Source organism: Peromyscus californicus, unplaced genomic scaffold (assembly GCF_007827085.1).
Source record: "Peromyscus californicus insignis strain IS unplaced genomic scaffold, ASM782708v3 Scaffold_12__1_contigs__length_115047231, whole genome shotgun sequence".
Taxonomy (NCBI): Eukaryota; Metazoa; Chordata; class Mammalia; order Rodentia; family Cricetidae; genus Peromyscus; species Peromyscus californicus.
Genome location: NW_026294413.1, coordinates 78,035,410 through 78,054,188, shown reverse-complemented (window position 1 = coordinate 78,054,188; position 18,779 = coordinate 78,035,410). Strand labels below are relative to the sequence as shown.

The 18,779-nt window shown below is 38.5% G+C and overlaps 1 protein-coding gene across 1 annotated transcript in view; it reads left to right on the top strand.

Annotated features, from left to right (window-relative positions):
- Window positions 1-18,779, top strand: part of Gpr137c (G protein-coupled receptor 137C) — a 60,892-nt gene that overhangs the window by 26,158 nt on the left and 15,955 nt on the right. Inside the window, exon 3 of the mRNA XM_052733469.1 lies at window positions 2,043-2,271. Coding sequence (XP_052589429.1) covers window positions 2,043-2,271 — 229 coding nt within the window. The remainder of the gene's footprint in view (window positions 1-2,042; window positions 2,272-18,779) is intronic.

The following is an 18,779-nucleotide window of genomic DNA, read 5'->3' as shown; positions in this document are numbered from 1 at the left end:
TTATAGAAAATTCAGTCATTAGATTGGTTCAAAGGAGGTAAGTCCAGCAGTCCATTTTCTCCCTTCAGCTGTGATAGACATGATGCCCATGCTTATTCCCTCCCCCGCTTCCCCTCCTCTCTTCCTCCTCCCCCTTCCTGAGTCCACATAAGCAACAGCTAGTGTACGCAGAGTTTCCTGAGCTAAGCAGTTTCTGTACTGATTAATCTCAACAGAGCAAACAGTAAATGAGTCAAGAGACATGAGTTTCAGACCCAGTTCTCACAACTCACTCAATTTTTCTATGCCTTGGTTTCCTGACCTATTCTAATTCACTACATAGCATAATAAGGTCATTTGTGTATTTGAGGCTTTATAACTAGTCTTTCTATTGTTTGGTTTATACTTTACCAAGTGTGGTAGCACATGCTATCATCCCAACCCTGGGGAGGCTGAAGGAGGAAGACAGTTTGGGATGTATAGCAAGACCCTCTCAAAAATGTTTTTCTTTTTTTGTTGTTTGTTTGTTTGTTGTTTTGTTTTTGAGACTGGGTTTCTCTGTGTTGTTTTGGTGCCTGTCCTGGATCTCACTCTGTAGACCAGACTGGCCTCGAACTCAGAGATCCGCCTGGCTCTGCCTCCTGAGTGCTGGGATTAAAAGCATGTGCCACCACCGCCTGGCCAAAAATGTTTTTAAAGTAACTAATATTTTCCAAAGTAAAATCTTTTTGCTTCGCTTGTATACTCACCAGTTTTCTTATTACCAATTATGCATTGCCTTAGTACCGATTACAGATTTATCTTTTGTAAATTATCTCCAAGGACAGACAGTTTGATATTCATTGTGGGGAACCCACTCCTACCTTTTTCAGGGTTCCTATGAGGTGGAGAGAAGAATAAGGAACTTGTAGATAGAATGATAGGCCTACCCAATGAGAGAAAAGACAGAAACACAGGATAGCTTCAGGAGTACCTGGATCAATATCCACCGGACCAGAACTTGATTCAAAATGGCTTTTTATAACAATGCCAAGGGGCGAGGCAAAAGACCTCCCCCTTGCTAGATACAGCCAAGTGTAGACCCTTCCAAACATCTGGTACCCAGGCCTGTGGTCTAATCATCCTCTTATGCAGTCCTGCTGGGTAAAACAAGCTCAGATCTCACTAGGAAACCTCTGTGGACTCCCACAGTCCATTGTTGAAAGCAATCCAAAATAGAAAATGCTAGAATACAAAGTAAATTACTAGACCATACATACTTAATTTGTGGGGACAAATGTATTTGACCTGGGATCATTTTCACAAAAGAGCTGGTAACAGCTAGTTGGTACAGATGGCTACACCTTACAAGAGATTTTATGATGAGTGCTTGGGAACTACATGTTCTGTTCCTGTCTTCTTTTTTGGTCAAGTTTGAAACACATGTTTGCTATAGATAATCAGGTAATGGACTCAAACATTGTTTAAGATACATTTCCCATAGCTCTTAAAATACTACGACTGGCTTTTAATCCTAGCACTCCAGAGGCAGAGGCAGGCAGATCTTTGAGTTCAAGGCCAGCCTGGTCAACAAAGTGAGTTCCAGGACAGCCTGGGCTATACAGAGAAACCCTGTCTCGAAAAACTAAAACAAGAAAAAAGAATAAATTAATACTGTGGTGAAATTAACTAGGCACAGCATATTAATTTTCTAGACAAATTTTAAAACCCAGTAATTATTAGAATATGAAGGTCAATGCAAATGGACGCTGTCGTTATAAAAGTGAAAACTTCATGATTGCCTGAAATGGTGTTAAAATGGTTCAGTATTTTCTTCAATTCCACAGGTCAGTGTTTATTTTAACACATGGATTATTCCTAAAGTAATGCTTTAGAATCTGTGCCATTTTGAAATAGTTCATACAATAAGTTATAATGGTAGACATAAAGTAACTCTGAGAGATGATTAAATTTGTATTTAATAAAATTATAAGTATTTTAGGCTGAAAGAATTCTTGTACCTGAAATAACACTCAATTCTTAATAATTTCATAAACATCAAGTAAACTTTTTTTTTCTTACAGAATTCTACTGCATTTGGGCTTTTCACTGGCAAGCCTCCTCTTCTTAGCTGTGAACTTGACCTGTGCAATGCTAGTCCATGGAGATGTCCCAGAAAATCAACTGAAATGGACTGTGTTTATTCGAGCATTAATTAACGACAGCTTGTTTATTCTTTGTGCCATCTCTTTAGTTAGTTACATATGCAAAATCACAAAAATGTCATCAGCAAATGTCTACCTCGAATCAAAGGTAAGTCTAATTTTAAATCCTATTTCTATGGATCATATTTTAATGAGAAGTTTGTGTTGCTTCTTTGAAAAAGTACTCTGAGGGCTGTCACATTTTTAGTGTGAAAAACAGTTGTAGCAATTAAAAGGTGTTCAAATTTTGGTTGTGAGCCTTAGCCTTCAACAGATGAGCCATCTCTTCAGCTCAAACTTTGGCTCTTACTAAACAATAATTGAAGTACTTTTTATGACCCTGCATTAGAGGCGGTCAGATGAAATAAAAACAAATATAAATGAATCAAAAACCATCTTATACACTCCAGCAACAATTCTCAGAAGCTGTCACAATGGTCCCGTATTTGACATACCATCATAGGCTTTCCTACAGTACAGCCTCTCGTAAAACTATAGATAAGATTGTTTACCTTAATACCAAGGTTGAGAAATCAACAAGAGCCACTTGTGATGTGTGCCCAAGCAGACCTCAAGGGGTTGGTGCTGTTAAGACCTAAAGTCCTTATGAACTTGTCTAAAACACAGAAGCACCTCAGCAGGGCTTTTGCTGGCTCCACGTGGACCGAGTATGTCTGAGAAAGGTTCAAGCATACATCCTTATTGAAGAGCAGAAAATCGTGAATGTGTTGAAGGCACAAACAGAATCAGAAAGTGAATAAATATGAAGCCTTTTTAAGTAATAAAAGTCAAGGCATGTTTTAAAAATAAAGCATGTTATAAAACTGTAGAAAGAACTTAAGACTTGGTCCAGTAAAAGCAGTAGTACTGCCATTAAACAAACTTACCAGATAATGTGGACATACGCTTGGGTTAGCAGTGTAGATGTTGCCATGGAGATAAAATACTGCTTATTTGTGTGATGGCTTAGAAGGGTTACTTCACTCTATATTATGAAGTCCATATGATACTTGAAACAGTCATGCCTCGTTTCTTTTTCTTGTTTTGAAAAATAAGTCAATGCTAATGCACTAATGAAGAGCCATAGAAGTTTCTACTGTTGAAGATAACTGACAGTGTCATTGGATACTGAGTGTTTTACCACAATGTGTGTGTGGCATTGAGGGTGGGTTTGTAGATATGTGGATACTGGGGTGTGGAATATACATACTCTGAAGAACTTAGACAATCTTGTCTTCTCAGAATAACAACTACATTCAGAACATTATGCATTCTAGAGAGAGTAAAACCAAACTTAGAAAATTGCTGGTTATCTGGAGAAATCTATATATCCAGACTTTGAAATCACATTCCCAGAAGAACCTCTGCTGCTTTCAGGCAGTGCATCATCTTGCTTTTACTTTCCCCTTGTAAAATCACTAGGCTCATTTGTACGGGTTTTTTATTCTCTGTAACAATATGCAGTAATGGCCATTTCAGTCAACCAATGGTCATCGAGCTACAACCTCTTGAGTTTCACAGCAGCTGTCCTGCTATCCCTAAGAATGTTTTCTCAAGGCTCAGACTCGGTCTTTTGCTTTCTTCTTTCTATTCTTCTTCCTTTATGATAATAATCTCTCGGCCAAATCTTATGTGCCTTATTTTCAAATGACACGTGGTATGCCACCTGTCTGAACTACACATCCCCCTTTCCTCTCTCTAGTGCCCTGTGTTCCTCTCTTCCCCAGCCTTAAGGACCTAATTGAATTCAGTCTCTTCTCTCAGTCTCCTGAGTCAAATCTAGAAAAGCTGACTGACTGACTTACCCCGAAATTTGGGGTTCCTGGGAGCTCTTCTTGTTTTCTGTGAGCTGCCATTTGTGTGCTCATGTTGTATATATGGAGGTGTAGGCTTCCCCTTTTGTATCTTGTTCAGCTTTTAGAATGTAAACACCTTTGTCTCATGAACTAACATGGGTAAGACAATCAGAGCAGGAGTAATTGAAGTTCTGGGATCATGCTGCCTGGGTTTTACTAACTCAGATTTAACCTCTCTGTAACTCTCTCCATAGCAGTGCTATAAAGATAAGACAGTACTATGTGGGAAATCACAGCATCTGAAACAGCACTAAAAATAGAAACATTAGCTGTTATTATCTTTTCTTTGTGTAGCTTTGCGCCTTTCCTGGAACTCACTCTGTAGCCCAGGCTGGCCTTGAACTCACAGAGATCCACCTGCCTCTGCCTCCCGAGTGCACCACTACTGCTCTGCAGCTCTTAAAATCTTTATTATTATGTTCTGGCATAGTTTATAGATGACTTGTTAGAGGATTGGAAGAAAATTTTTCAGATAACAATTTGGGGGAAAGTTGTTCTTTGGTATTTTTGTTTGTTTTGTTTTAGCTACCCCTGATATTGTTTATTAGCTGGTTTTATCTCTACCAGACCAGCAGTCTCCAGTCTGACTGTTAAGACTTGGTAATAGGAAAGCGTATAATTTTACAGTTTTAAAAGAAGCAGCAGTGGACTGCATGTAGCTCAGTGGCAAGGTGCTTGCCCAGTGTCCACGGCCTTGGGTTCCATCCCAGCACTGAAACAAACAAGCAGCAATAATGTTACCATGCTATTTATATTTAGAACTCAGAGTAAATACAATTTTATGCCCTCCTTCCTCCACCATACAGTAGTAAAGAATTTTCTCGTGTTACTAAAAAACTATGACTACACAACGTTTTGTTGTGTGTCAAACTTTAACTCCTGTTGGAGGGCCCTTGAAGTCATTTTTTAAAAAAAATCAGCCTCTAAATTGTTACTTTCCACCCCACTGTTGGAGTAAGATTGTAATTGCAACTACAACTCCCTTTACAGAGCATGTGAGAGTCCTTTATGTTCTCCTTTTTATTACTTAATTTATTCTGTTGAGCAGCTACACCAGTACTGTTGTCTGATTCTCTTTTTCAAAGAGGACTTTTGCTTGCTTTTCAAACAGTTGTTACTGAGAGCCAGGGATGGTAGTACACGCCTTTAACCCCAGCACTTGGGAGACAGGTGCAGACGGGTCTGCTAGTTTGAGGCCAGCCTGGGCTGTCTAATGAGGCTCTGCTATTTTATAATAATAATAATAATAATAATAATAATAACCACCTAAAGTTGGACCATTTACTTCTGTGTCTTCATTATTTTTCTTTGTTTCTTTTTTCACTTATACATTTAAGGCTGCTACCTTGTTCCTTATTTATGTGCTTATATAAACTATAAAGACTTCATTCTTTTATAAACTAATACAGATAGAACAGTATGTTTCCAAGAAGTATTTTGGCAGTTTTCCATAACCTTATAATCTTGTAGCAACATCCTTTATTTAACAAAAACAGGGAGGGGCTGGAGAGATGGCACAGTGGTTCAGAATGCATACTGCTCCTGCAGAGAACCAGAGTTCAATTCCCAGCACCCATGTCAGGCAGCCCACAACTAAAGCCCCTATGAGGATCCAATGCCTCTGTTCTCAGCAGACACCTGCACACATGTGCATACACACAAAATACACGTACACATCATTTTAAAAGTAAATATTTAAAAACAAGGAAAATTTAGGTTTGGATTTCAGCCATGTCTCATGTGTAGCATGTAACACGAATCTTAAAAGGTCTTATTAAGCCTGGCGGTGGTGGCGCACGCCTTTAATCCCAGCACTCGGGAGGCAGAGCCAGGCGGATCTCTGTGAGTTCGAGGCCAGCCTGGGCTACCAAGTGAGTTTCAGGACAGGCGCAAAGCTACACAGAGAAACCCTGTCTCGAAAAACCAAAAAAAAAAAAAAAGAAAAAAAAAGGTCTTATTAAATAAAAAACCTGGACACAGATATCAGGGTTAAAACCTGAGAGATCAGAGGAAAAGGAAAAGCCACAGCTAACCTCACATCACCAACTCTGCAGCTTCCAAAGACCTACTTCCTGTAGACCCATGCCTATATTCATTTCTGTTCTAACTTATTTCCTGTCTCCGCCCAGCTACATCACTTCCTCTTCCTGCCCAGCTCTCACTTCCTGTCTGTCTGTGCAGACATCCAGACCTTTATGGTTAACTAGTATTGGAATTTAAGGTGTGTGCCACCACGCCTGGCTCTATTCCCAGTGTGGCCTTGAACTCACAGAGATCCAGACAGATCCCTGCCTCCCAAGTGATGAGTGATAGGATTAAAGTTGTGTGCTACCATTGCCTGACTTCTGTGTCTAATATAGTGGCTGGCTTTTTCCTCTGATCCTCAGATAAACTTTACTGGGGGACACAGATAAAATATCACCACAGTAGCATACTTACTTACACATCCGTGTTAATTACACATTATCTCTGTCAGCTTAACTCAGAAGAAATCTGAAAATCAGACATTTGTCATCTTTAGTCTAGCAGTTTTAGCCAGGCAGTGGTGGCGCATGACTTTAATCCCAGCACTCGGGAGGCAGAGCCAGGCGGATCTCTGTGAGTTCGAGGCCAGTCTGGTCTACAGAGCGAGTTCCAGGAAAGGCGCAAAGCTACACAGAGAAACCCTGTCTCAAAACACCAATAATAATAATAATAATAATAATAATAATAATAATAATAATAACAATAATAATAATAATAATTTTTAAAATATAAATAAAAGAATTCCCTTATAAGAAAAGTCGTCCTGGGGGCTGGAGAGGTGACTTAGCTCTGAAGAGCACTTGATTTTCTTCCTGAGGACCTGAGTTTCATTCTCAACTCCACGTCACTGGTCACAACCAGCTCCAGGAGATGGATGCCTTTTTCTGTCCTCTGCAGGCAGCTGTGCATACATGTGGCATACATTCACACCCAACTAAGACATAGAAATAAAAGCAAAGAAAAGTTGTTCTGGCGAGTGCTAGATGGCTCAGCTGGTCAAAGTGCCAAGCCTGACAGCTTGGGTGTGATCCCCACATCCACATGGTGGAAAGAGACAGTGGACTCCCACAATTTGTCCTCTGACTTCCACGCATGTGCCACAGTATATGTGCTTGAGCACACACACATTAATAAACATCATCAATATATATTGTATAATGTTGTCGACAGTACAGCTACACAGAGTCCCCAAAGAAAAGATTTTTTTTTCATTTTTAGCACCAAAAAAAGCCATTGGTTAAAATTCTTTTCCCAAGTTAGTATGTCTCACATTCAGAAACAGGTAAGTAGCTAGCCCCTATCAATTGTAAAAGAGCTTCTTGTATCAGTTTTTGCTCTGGTTCTACCTCTCTCTTATTTCGTTTTATTCTTCTCTACCCACAAACATATTCTTTTTTTTTCTTTCTTTTTTTTTTGGTTTTTTTTTGAGACAGGGTTTCTCTGTGTAGCTTTGCGCCTTTCCTGGATCTCGCTTTGTAGACCAGACTGGCCTTGAACTCACAAAGATCCGCCTGCCTCTGCCCCCCGAGTGCTGGGATTAAAGGCGTGTGCCACCACCGCCCGGCTCACAAACACATTCTTATATGTGTTTTTAATCTGTGTGTACCTCTGTAGCATCTCATTATTTGCAACTAGAGAGATGTACATTTAAAATAAGATTAGATACACCTCTGGGTGTGCTTCTGTTTCTTCCTTGGATATGTTGTTTTTCTAATTACCACAGAATGACCTTAGAGACAGTGTGTTTTAGAAACTTGAGATTGAGAGATAAGTATGAAAATCCCACCCAGCTGTTCTGCTAAGGGTAACTTTGGGCACTAATAGCATCTCTGAGCTTCCGTGTCTTCATCTGACCCAGCAGATCTCTTCACAGAGTACTTGTATGTTCACCAACACTAGACTTGCTGAGTCAACAAGAACATGCCTTTTACAATAGCCTCAAAGAAAAAAAACTATCTAGGAATAACCCTAATGAAGGAAGTGAAAGGTGTCTACTGCAAAAGCTTTAATCCTGTATAATAAAGCCACCTCTGGAGGCATCACCGTCCCTGACCTCAACCTCTACTATAGAGCTATAGTAATAAAAACAGCTTAGTATTGGCATAAAAACAGACATGTGGACCAATGGAATTGAATTGAAGACCCTGACATTAACCCACACACCTATGAACACCTGATTTTTTACAAAGAAGCCAAAACTGCACAATGGAAAAAATGAAACCATCTTCAACAAATGGTGCTGGCATAACTGGACGTCAACATGTAGAAGAATGCAAATAGATTCATATCTATCACCATGCACAAAACTCAAGTCCAAGTAGATCAAAGACCTCAACATAAATCCAGTTACACTGAACCTAATAGAAGAGAAAGTAGGAAGTAGTCTTGAACACATTGGCACAGGAGACTACTTTCTAAATATAACACCAGTAGCTCAGATACTGAGAGCAACAATTAATAAATGGGACCTCCTAAAACTGAGAAGCTTCCATAAGGCAAAGGATACAGTAAATAAGACAAAACGACACTGAAAAAAGAAACTGAAGATAATATATGACAAAAAAATAAATAAATAAAAGGCTTGTTATGTTACTGGATTAGCAAAATTGATATAGTGAAAATAACTACACTACCAAAAACAATCTACAGATTCAGTAGAATCATCATCAAAATTTCCATGACATTCTTCACAGAAACAGAAAACAATCCTAAAATTCATATGTAAACACAAAAGATCAAGTAAACAGAACTCAGCAGAAAGAACAGAGCCAGAGACGTCACATGTCCTGACCTCAAATTATACGACAGAGCCATAGTGATAAAGACTGTGCCACTTGAATAAAAACAGACATGTAGACTAACGGACCATAATAGAAGACCCAAAGATAAACCAATGTAGCTGTACACATCTAATTTTTGACAAAGTTATTTTTTAAATGCACTAGAAAAGAGACAGCCTGGCAAAACTGGATGTCTACCTACAGAAGAATGAAGTTTGATCCATCTTTTTTACCCTGCACAAAAATCAGTTCACATTGGATCAGAGACCTTAATTTAAAACTAGAACACAGAGGCTGCTATAGGAAAACATAAGTGAAACACTTCAGGACATAGGCAGAGGCAACAAGTTCCTGAGTAGAGCCCACTCACACAGGAAGTAGCACCAAGAATTGACTAAGGAGACCATGTGAAATTAAAAAGCTTCTGCACAGAAAAAGAAACTATCAGAAAAAAAAAAACAAAAAAAAAACAAGCAGCCTACAGGACAGGAGAAAATCCTTATACCTGAGACATGGCTCTAATATCTAGAATATTTAAAAACTGCAAGAATTAAATACCAGAGGAACAAAACAGATGATCAGTAAGTAGGCCAATGACCTGATCAGATTATTTTGCAAAAGAAGAAATAAAAATAGCCCAAATTTTTTTGAATGTTCAATATCTCTAGCCTTTGGAGAAATGTAAATTAAAACTACTTTGAGATTTCCTCTCACCTCAGTAAGAATGGTAAACATCAAGAAAACAAATGGCAAAGAAATACTGGAGAGGATGTAGAGAATAGGAACCCTAATACACTGCTGGTGTGAATTTAAGCCAGGGAGGTTAGCCATTGTGCTAATCGGTGTGGAGGCCTCTCATCTATCATATGACCCAGCAATATCACTTCTGGACATATACCCAAAAGATGCCACATCCTACTGCAGAGACACTTGTCCATTCATGTTTAAGGCTGCTCCTTTTACAGTAGCGAGGAAATATGATTACCCTCGATGTCCATCAACAGGTAAATAAATAATGAAAATGTACATATATACAAATGTGGTTTTATTCATTTGTAAAGAAAAATGAAATTTGCAGAAGGTGGATGAAATTGGAAAACATTTTAAGTCTGGTAAGCAAATTTAAGAAAGAAAAACACAGTATGTTCTCTCTCATATGGGCATCCTAGCCTTTATCTGTTAAATATGCGAATCCAGACGGTAGAAAATGTGGATAAAGACCGAGAAGCTAGAAAGTGGTCTATGGGACTGGAAGAAGGCTCTGAAGGAGGGGTGGGAGGAGACAAAAGAGAAAAACAGAAATGGGAAGATAAGGGGCAAAGGGCACAATAGGAAATGGGAGGAGCAAGGGAGGAGGGGCCAACCGAAAGGGAATGTGTGTGAAAACCTCACACAGAAATAACTGTTACTTGTAGGTTAGTATTTAAAAAAAAAAAAAAAAGAGTCTGATCTATGAGGTGGAGATAAGGTAGTGTTGATCTCCTGGGTTCCTGTGAGGTTAAGATAGTCCAGTGGTTAAGAATACTGGCTACTCTTCCAGAGAACCCAAGTTCTATTCCCAGCAACCACATGGCAGCTTACTACTGTCTGTAACTCCCATTCCAGGTGATCTGGTACCCTCACACAGACACATATGCACATGAAATAAAAATAAAAGAGTAGTAACTACCTCACAAGTTTGTTGTCAGGATTCAGTGAAAATGCACGTAAATAACTGATACAGTGTGTCGCAGTTAGGAAGTACTTAAAATGTTAGCTTTTATGCTTGCAAGAGATGGTAACCTAGCTTGAAGCAGTGGTTTGTTGTTGTTTAGATTTATTTATTTTTTGTTTTATGTGCATGGGTGTTTTACCTGCATGTATATCTGTGTACCATGTGTATGCCTGGTCCCCACAGAGGCCAGAAGAGAGAATTATATCCCTTGGAACAGGAGTTACATGTATTGTGTGGGTGCTGGGAATCAAATCTGGGTCCTCTGGAAGCAGTCAGTGCTCTTAACTGTAGAGCTGTCTCTCCAGCTTCTTGAAGGAGGTTTTAAATATCTGAAAATCATGGCAAATTTTATCTGGGAAAGTATCCTATATATTTAATCAAACTCAAAAGGAAGAACTACCCTTAAAAAAGAAATAACAATTTCTACAGAACTGGATTTCTCTTTTAAGTATTTTAGTTTTACAGCATGTACCATTTACCCTTAAGTACTGTTCCTCTGATTTTTATGAGTTGATGTATATGAAAGATTACATTGTGTCTAACATTCAGTTGGTTTCCTTAGTACTTCTTGTTGACATTTCTAAGTGTCCCCTCCTTTTTTTTAAACCTTGTGTCTCTAACCCTCTCCAAACTGGAGAGCCCAGGAGAGTAGAGAACAATTTTGCTTTAAGATCTAAAAAATCAGAATGCTTTACAAATTTATTTGTCCTCCCTAGCACCACACACATAAATTATGACTGGTGATTTTTATGATCTCTATAGACAGACAAACAGATGACAGCAGTCTGCAATTGGAGTAGGCCATTTCAATAGTGAGCTGAGCCAGGCGAAAGCCCAGGCGATGGTCTAGCAGGTGACGGTCTAGCGTTTGCCAGATGGTCCCCTGGTGCACGCACTGGGTGATCAGATGACAGGTTGGTAGGAGCTATCCCCATTGCATTGTTAGGTGTCCTCTTCTTTATGGGTGTGTTATACTTAGTCTGGATCCTTCTTTGGTCTAGTGTGTTTGTAAGTTCTCAGGCCTGGTTTTCCTCATAGGACTTAAATATGCACATGTGGGTACAGTTTACCTTGGTCTCTTTTTACATGTAAGGGTGTTATCTTTCAGTCTGCGCCTCTTGAGTGGTTCATGACAGGTGATATTGTTTATGTGCACAACAAAGTGCAGAGATGACCTGCTTCTGCACCTGTGTTCAAAACGTAGTCAGACACTGTTTGCAAGGTGGCATTTCCCAGAGCAAGGCACAGCCTGGAAAAGATGCTGGTTTATACAGTGGGGTAACTCAGGGAAAGGAACGGTATAATCTCAGCGCTCAAGTAACTTTTCCCTTATACTTTTATACTCGACTAGCCTCCATTATCAGAACTGATGTTTTCTGTGACCAGAAGGTCTACCCAATAAAAGCTGTCCATGTTGCAATGTCAGGATCATAGGGATCAAAGGTTTAATAATTTTATTGTGATTTAACATCATGAAATTGTTTCTGAATCTATTCAGGTTTTAGAATTATTAAAACTTATTTTTAAATTTATTGAAAAAAAATTCCTCATTTTTAATGCTGAGCTTGGCAGTTTAATGTCAAAAGGAAAATAAAATCTGTGAGATTATTTCGAAAGGTATGTGTAGCTTTCTGCTTCTGATAATGGCCTGCATTGCTCCTGCTGGATAGAATGATGAGCTCTGGGCAAAATATTAGCCGGGCGGTGGTGGCGCACGCCTTTAATCCCAGCACTCGGGAGGCAGAGCCAGGCGGATCTCTGTGAGTTCGAGGCCAGCCTGGTCTCCAAAGCGAGTTCCAGGAAAGGCGCAAAGCTACACAGAGAAACCCTGTCTCGAAAAAAACCAAAAAAAAAAAAAAATATTAAAGGACTGAAGATGCTGGAGAGCAATACTTAGAAGGAAATAGCACGGACCCTGCTTCCTGCTCTACACTGCTAATCTGCGTCTCAACCCTGGGGCACTGAAAAACCAGAAAGTGCTGTTCTCATACTACTACAGGTAGAAGCTAACGGGGGAACATGGGGGTGAAGATAGCCACGTAGAAAAAAACACCACATTCTGGTTATAACCTATGCCAAATGTTTGTCTAATACCTGATATGGCCAAGATAGACTCTAAGCAGCACAGTAATGACAAAGGAATTAGACTGAGATTTTTAGCCTGTACCTAGCAGAGGAAACAGCTTGAGATCAAGTCTAGCAAACATTTTGTGGTTTACTAAAACAATTAGTCATTTTTAGAGAAATTTCACAGAATTCCAGCTGTTTAAAATATATCTTTCACAATGCTCACAATCTAAAGTCCTAGTTATATGAAGAAATGGAAGATGTAACTCATACTCAAAAGCAAAACTCAAGAACACAATAAAAGGAGCTAAGACATCTCCCCACAAGATGATCTAGATCTTGGATGTATCCAAGACTTTATTGTATATTCAAGAGTATAAAGGAAAACATGTTTAGATTAAATAGGAGTTCTTAAGAGAAATACAGACTGTAAAAACAAACAGAAATTCTAAAACTTGAACAAGTTACTTGAACTTAGCACCAGATTAGAGAGAAAGAGTCAATGAATTTAAAGATTAAATTAATAGAAATTACCCAACCCGAGGAACAAAGGATGGTAGGGGAAAGATAAAAATACAATGAACAAAACCTTCAGATCTACTTTTGAATATGTAGCATAACCAAAGAAAAAGAGAAAAAAATGAAGTTGGAAAAAGTGTTTGGAGAAATAACTTAAATTTTCCAATTTTGTTGTAAAACAGATTCATAATTTCAAGAGAGTCCATGTCAACTTTGATTTAATCAGGACAAATATTTTTTTAAAAAATGTCTAAGCACCTTGCAGTTATGTTGCTTAAAAGCAGTTAGAGAAAAATGAATCAATGTGTCCTGAACAAGGATTCAGGTGGTGCTCACTTCTCATCACAAGTAGTGGAGGCCAACAGCATGGAAACATCTTCAAATGCTGGAAGGAAAACCTGTCAACTCTGAGGTCTACAGCTACTGTAAATATTCTTTTTGTTGTTGTTGTTTTGTTTGAGACAGGGTTTCACTGTGTAGTCCTAGCTGTCCCGGAACTCTGTAAACCAGGCTAGCCTTGAACTCAGAGAGCCTCCTGCCTTTGCCTCCCAAATGCTGGGATTAAAGGTGTGAGTCACTACTGCCTGGCTTGAAATGCTCTTGAAGAGCAGCAAAGAAATAAATTTATTTGGATAAAAGAAAACCAATAAGCATAACTAGATTACATGAAATACTAAGAACATTCTACAGTCTGTAGAAAACGAACTGGCTTGAATTCAGCTCTTCAGAAATGAATGAAGAACACCATAGTTAATATGTGGGTAAACAGAACTTCTTCACTTTTAAAAATACAGAATGTGAAGTTTTCATATGTAGATGTAATAGGTAGTTCTCTATATGCTGTATCTAACAACTGTATAATGAAGGATAGGAGAAGAATATAGAAAGTTAAGGATGTACATTATAATTTTTAGAACAGTGGTTTTCAAATTTTGATCTTGAGACTGTTAGAGTCCTAAATATTAACAGAGATCTCAAGGAGCTTTGTAATGTGTACCTATTACTATGTAACATGTTAAGACTTAGAATATTAATCTGTTAATTCATTTAAAAACAAACCCACCACATGTAAAATAAATAACTTTTATGAGTAATCATATTTTCTTTAAAAAAAATTGGTAGATTGACATGTGCTACATTATTCAAGTCTCCCTAACATCTGACTTGGTAGAAGACATCTGGGTTTCCCTGTCTGTGTCTGCATTCACTGTGTTAGGGTGTGTTGTTCAGGTTGAAATAAGTTAAGAAAGTATATCTTCACACATACATGCAGCTGGAAAATGGAGAACTTGAATAAATTTTTCAGATAATTGTGGATATCTTCTCTAGTGCTACACCAGAATGCCAAAGTGAAACTTGCTTCGAAGTTAGTTACCATGAATAATCTAGAGCAAAAAGTGACTTTCTATTAATCTATACTATACTTGGAAAATTTTTGTGAGATCATGCTTTGATTATTTGGAAAAGAGTGGTCACAGATCCCCCATATGTTTTATTTCATTAAGTTGTTTCCCAAATCACATGTGTTAGTGTCACACCATCTCATCAGGAAAGTCTAGTTTGTAGAAAACCTTAATCTGGATGCAAGTGTGTATAATTTCCCAGAATCGAATCTTCACTTGAAAGTTCAGTTTAATTACCAACTGTTTTATTTAAATTTATAGGTTTATTTTGTACACCTCAAAAAAATATACCCGCATACCAAGTCTGAATAACCATGGTTTGTCTGATATAGTTGTCTGTCAAGTAAAAAGTGGTGTTCCATGGAAAAAAGAAAAGAAGTGACTGTTTCCACTTCCAAATCAATTAATCATGTAAGTGTTTTTCTCCAGAACAGCCATGGTGTTTCCGTATGAAAAAGAAGTTCTTTAGGGGCACAGATCATCCGGGGCATGGAGTATTAAATAGACAAGTACTCTAGAGTCAGTTTAAAATAAATATTTTCACTGTTTCATCAAGGTGGTTATTAGGAGGGTGTAAAACCCTGGCGCTTGGGAGCCTGAGGTAAGAACAGGAGTTCAGGGGCAGCCTCAGCTTCAGAGAGCCTTTGAGGCCAACCTGGGCTATGTGAGACACTGTCACCAACAAAACCAAACAAATAAGGAATTCTTAAGCCGTCAGTTTTAACCAGGAATGCATGGTAGTGAAGATTATAATTACCATAAGACAATTTACATGTGTGCCCTAAAAAGCATTTCATTGGATCTTCATTTCTAATGTGAAAAGTTATGAAACCAGTATTTGCTGTTTAAAGCATTCATCTCACCTGCCCTTAAATTTTCAATTCCTTTTTGCTTTAAGCTCTGAATGATTGGTCTCAAAAAGATGCTGCAGCTTAACTTGGACCATAGCACTATTCAAAAAATGTTCTGTTGCAGAAGACATAAAAGGTAAACTCTTAAATTTTATAAAAACCCAGTGAAAGACAGTTTGTCATTCGGTTTTTGTTTCTTACTAATGGTTTCATGTAGTTCCTTGGAGGTAGATTGAAGGAATCTCACCGAGTTAGACCATGCTCTGACACTTTTCAAAGCATTTTAGGGCAGTTGTGTGTTAGAGAAGACGTTTTTCGTTTGTGCTAATATATGTATACTATATGTCTATTGTATATATTCTATGTGGATTCATGTGTGTGAGTGCAGGCATGGGTGAGCCGTGGCATTCATGTAGAAACACAAGGACTGTTTGGGGTGTCAGTTCTTGACTTCCTCTGGTGCAGACAGGTTGTCTACCTCTGCATACACCGAGCCAGCCTCAAGCATCCCAGAAGTCTCCATTCTCTGCCCACCATCTTCTGGAGGACCCTTGGGATTCAGATACACACTGCCATGCCCAACTTTCCGTGAATTCTGGGATTTAAACTCAGATTGTCAGGCTTATGCAGCAAATAAACCTCAGGCCAAATTGTACCATCTTAACCATTCTCAGTATAGAGTCATTACCGTTAGGTACACTCACAGTGTTGCACAGTCATCCCCACTATCCATTCCCAGAACATTTCTCTCATCTCATACCAAAACTCTGTAACCATAACTCCCCATTCCCAAGCCAATGATACACTCTTAAGTATGAAATGTGCATTTTGTTTTAGAGTAGAATACATATATATATATAAAATTTTTTGAGGCAAGGTCTTTCTATGTAGTCCTGTCTGTTCTAGAACTCAATATATAGATCAGGCTGACCTGAAACTCACAAAGATCCACTGGCATCTACCTCCCAAATGCTGAGATTAATAGTGTGTGCCATCACACCTGACAAAATACTAAATCCAAACATGAGTTTTATATCGAATTAATTTTGTTGTCATTGTTGTTGTTTTGTTTTTTGAGACAGGGTTTCTCTGTGTAGTTTTGGAGCCTGTCCTGGATCTCGCTCTGTAGACCAGGCTGGCCTCGAATTCACAGAGATCCACCTGGCTCTGCCTCCTGAGTGCTGGGATTAAAGGCATGCGCCACCACCACCACCACCGGGCTCGAATTAATTTTTTTTTTTTTTTTGGTTTTTCGAGACAGGGTTTCTCTGTGTAGCTTTGTGCCTTTCCTGGAACTCACTCTGTAGCCCAGGCTGGCCTCAAACTCAAGAGATCTGACCGCCTCTGCCTCCCAAGTGCTGGGATTAAAGGCATGTGCCACCACTGCCTGGCTTCGAATTAATTTTTTAATGAAGAAAATTATAAATTTTGTAAGGCAAAAACCATGTGATACACATTTTATTTGCTGTCCATGTAGGTCCAAAAAAATTACAGCATGTCAAAATAAAATGTATTGACTGATAAGGAGTTTCAGCAGGTGTGGCAGATACAACTGAAGAACCTGGTAAGAAGTCCTTAAAAGTACAGAGAACAAAATGAACTCTTGTGTGGAAAATGCACATACGTGTACCCTAATTGTGCTACATTAGAACTTTTAGGAAACATAAGCATACAACTGTGAAATAGTCATAACATCACCACCTGTTTGTAGCTAGCTCTGGCAAAGTCTGCAGTATGCACAACAGACTGAAAGCAACCACCACCTCCCAAAAATGGGCAAAGAAAATTCTATTGTTTTAAAAAATAGTTTTGATTTTGATCTCTCAGGACCTTGGGCTCTAAAGACTTTCAGGACTGTTTCCTCCTAGTAACAGGAACAGGCACAAGAGAGACAACAGAAACCAAATATAAGTTCTATACTCAAACATGTCATGACTTACATGCTAATATTTAGAAATTAGAGCACCATGGGGCTAGGGAGATGGCTCAGCAGTTAAAAGCACTGACTACTCTTCCAGAAGACCCAGGTTCAATTCCTAGCATCCACATGGCAGCCCACAAACATCTACAAATCAGGGATCCAACACCCTCACACAGACATATGTGCAGGCAAAACACCAATGCACATAAAAGTAAATTATTAAAAAAAAAAAAAGAAAGAAAGCACCAGAATGAAATTTCTAAACTTTTTTTAGAATGTACTTTAAGTGTAAAGAGCAGTGATAGACAGTTGAAAATAAAACAATAGAAACAAATATATTCTGCATTTGGTAAGCATAGAAGCCTATATTATTATCAGGTAAAACAGACTTCAAGACAAAGACTACTACCAGAAATAAAACTACATATTTTATCAGGAAGCAAAAAATATTAGGAAATACAAGGGACATATTTCATCAAGAAGACGTAATCATAAGTGTGGGTATGAAGCTAAAATAGTCAGAAATAGTGGAGAAACAGACAAACCAATAGTCATAGTTGAAGACACCCCATAATCCCCAGTGATGATTGAAGATCACTAGAAGTGAAACTGTGACCACTATCTGTGTCCTTAAGCTAATTGATACCAAATAACTGGAATGGGAATTCCTTAATTAAATATGATATTGTCATCAAAGTAAATCACATGACTAATTGCTGTCTTTGTTAAGGTTTCTGTTGCTGTGATAAAACACCACAACCAAAAACAACTCTGGGAGGAGAGGCTTGATTTCAGTTTACAGATCTTGGGTCACACTCCATCACTGATACAGAAGGCATTGAGCAGTGCAGACTACTGGCTTGTTCCTCATGGCTTGTTCAGCTTTCTTATACACCTCCAGGACCACCTACCCTGGTGTGGCATCACCCACAACAGGCTGCACCCTCCCACATCAGTCACTAATCAAGAAAATGTACCATAGGCTAGTCTGGTGGGAGCATTTTCTCAATTGATGTTCTCTCTTCCCAAGTGATTCCAGACTGTGTCAAGCTGACATGAAAAGTAGCCAGCACACTCATTAAATAAGTCACAACATATCCAGAGGGACTGGAATTAGAATATCCTCTAGATATAATGTAATTCTATATTAATAACTAGGTAGATAACACAATTCTAAATAACCCATGGATAAAGGAATTACTAGAAATTTAAAATCATATCAGACAGAAAGTTAATGAAATATATTGCATCACAGATTGTAGGATATAGCTAAATGTTTTTAAATGCTGAAGGAGAAACGTGCCTTTAAATGTTAATGTACTTACATAGTATGTTAGAAAAGACTGGAATAAGTGATATGTTGTCTCTATCAACTGTAGAGGGGAGAAAGGGAAATAGTAACAGAAATAAGCACAAAGTATATAGAGGACTAAGATAATAAAGATAACCACAGAAATCTTTAAAACAGGAAGCACAATAAG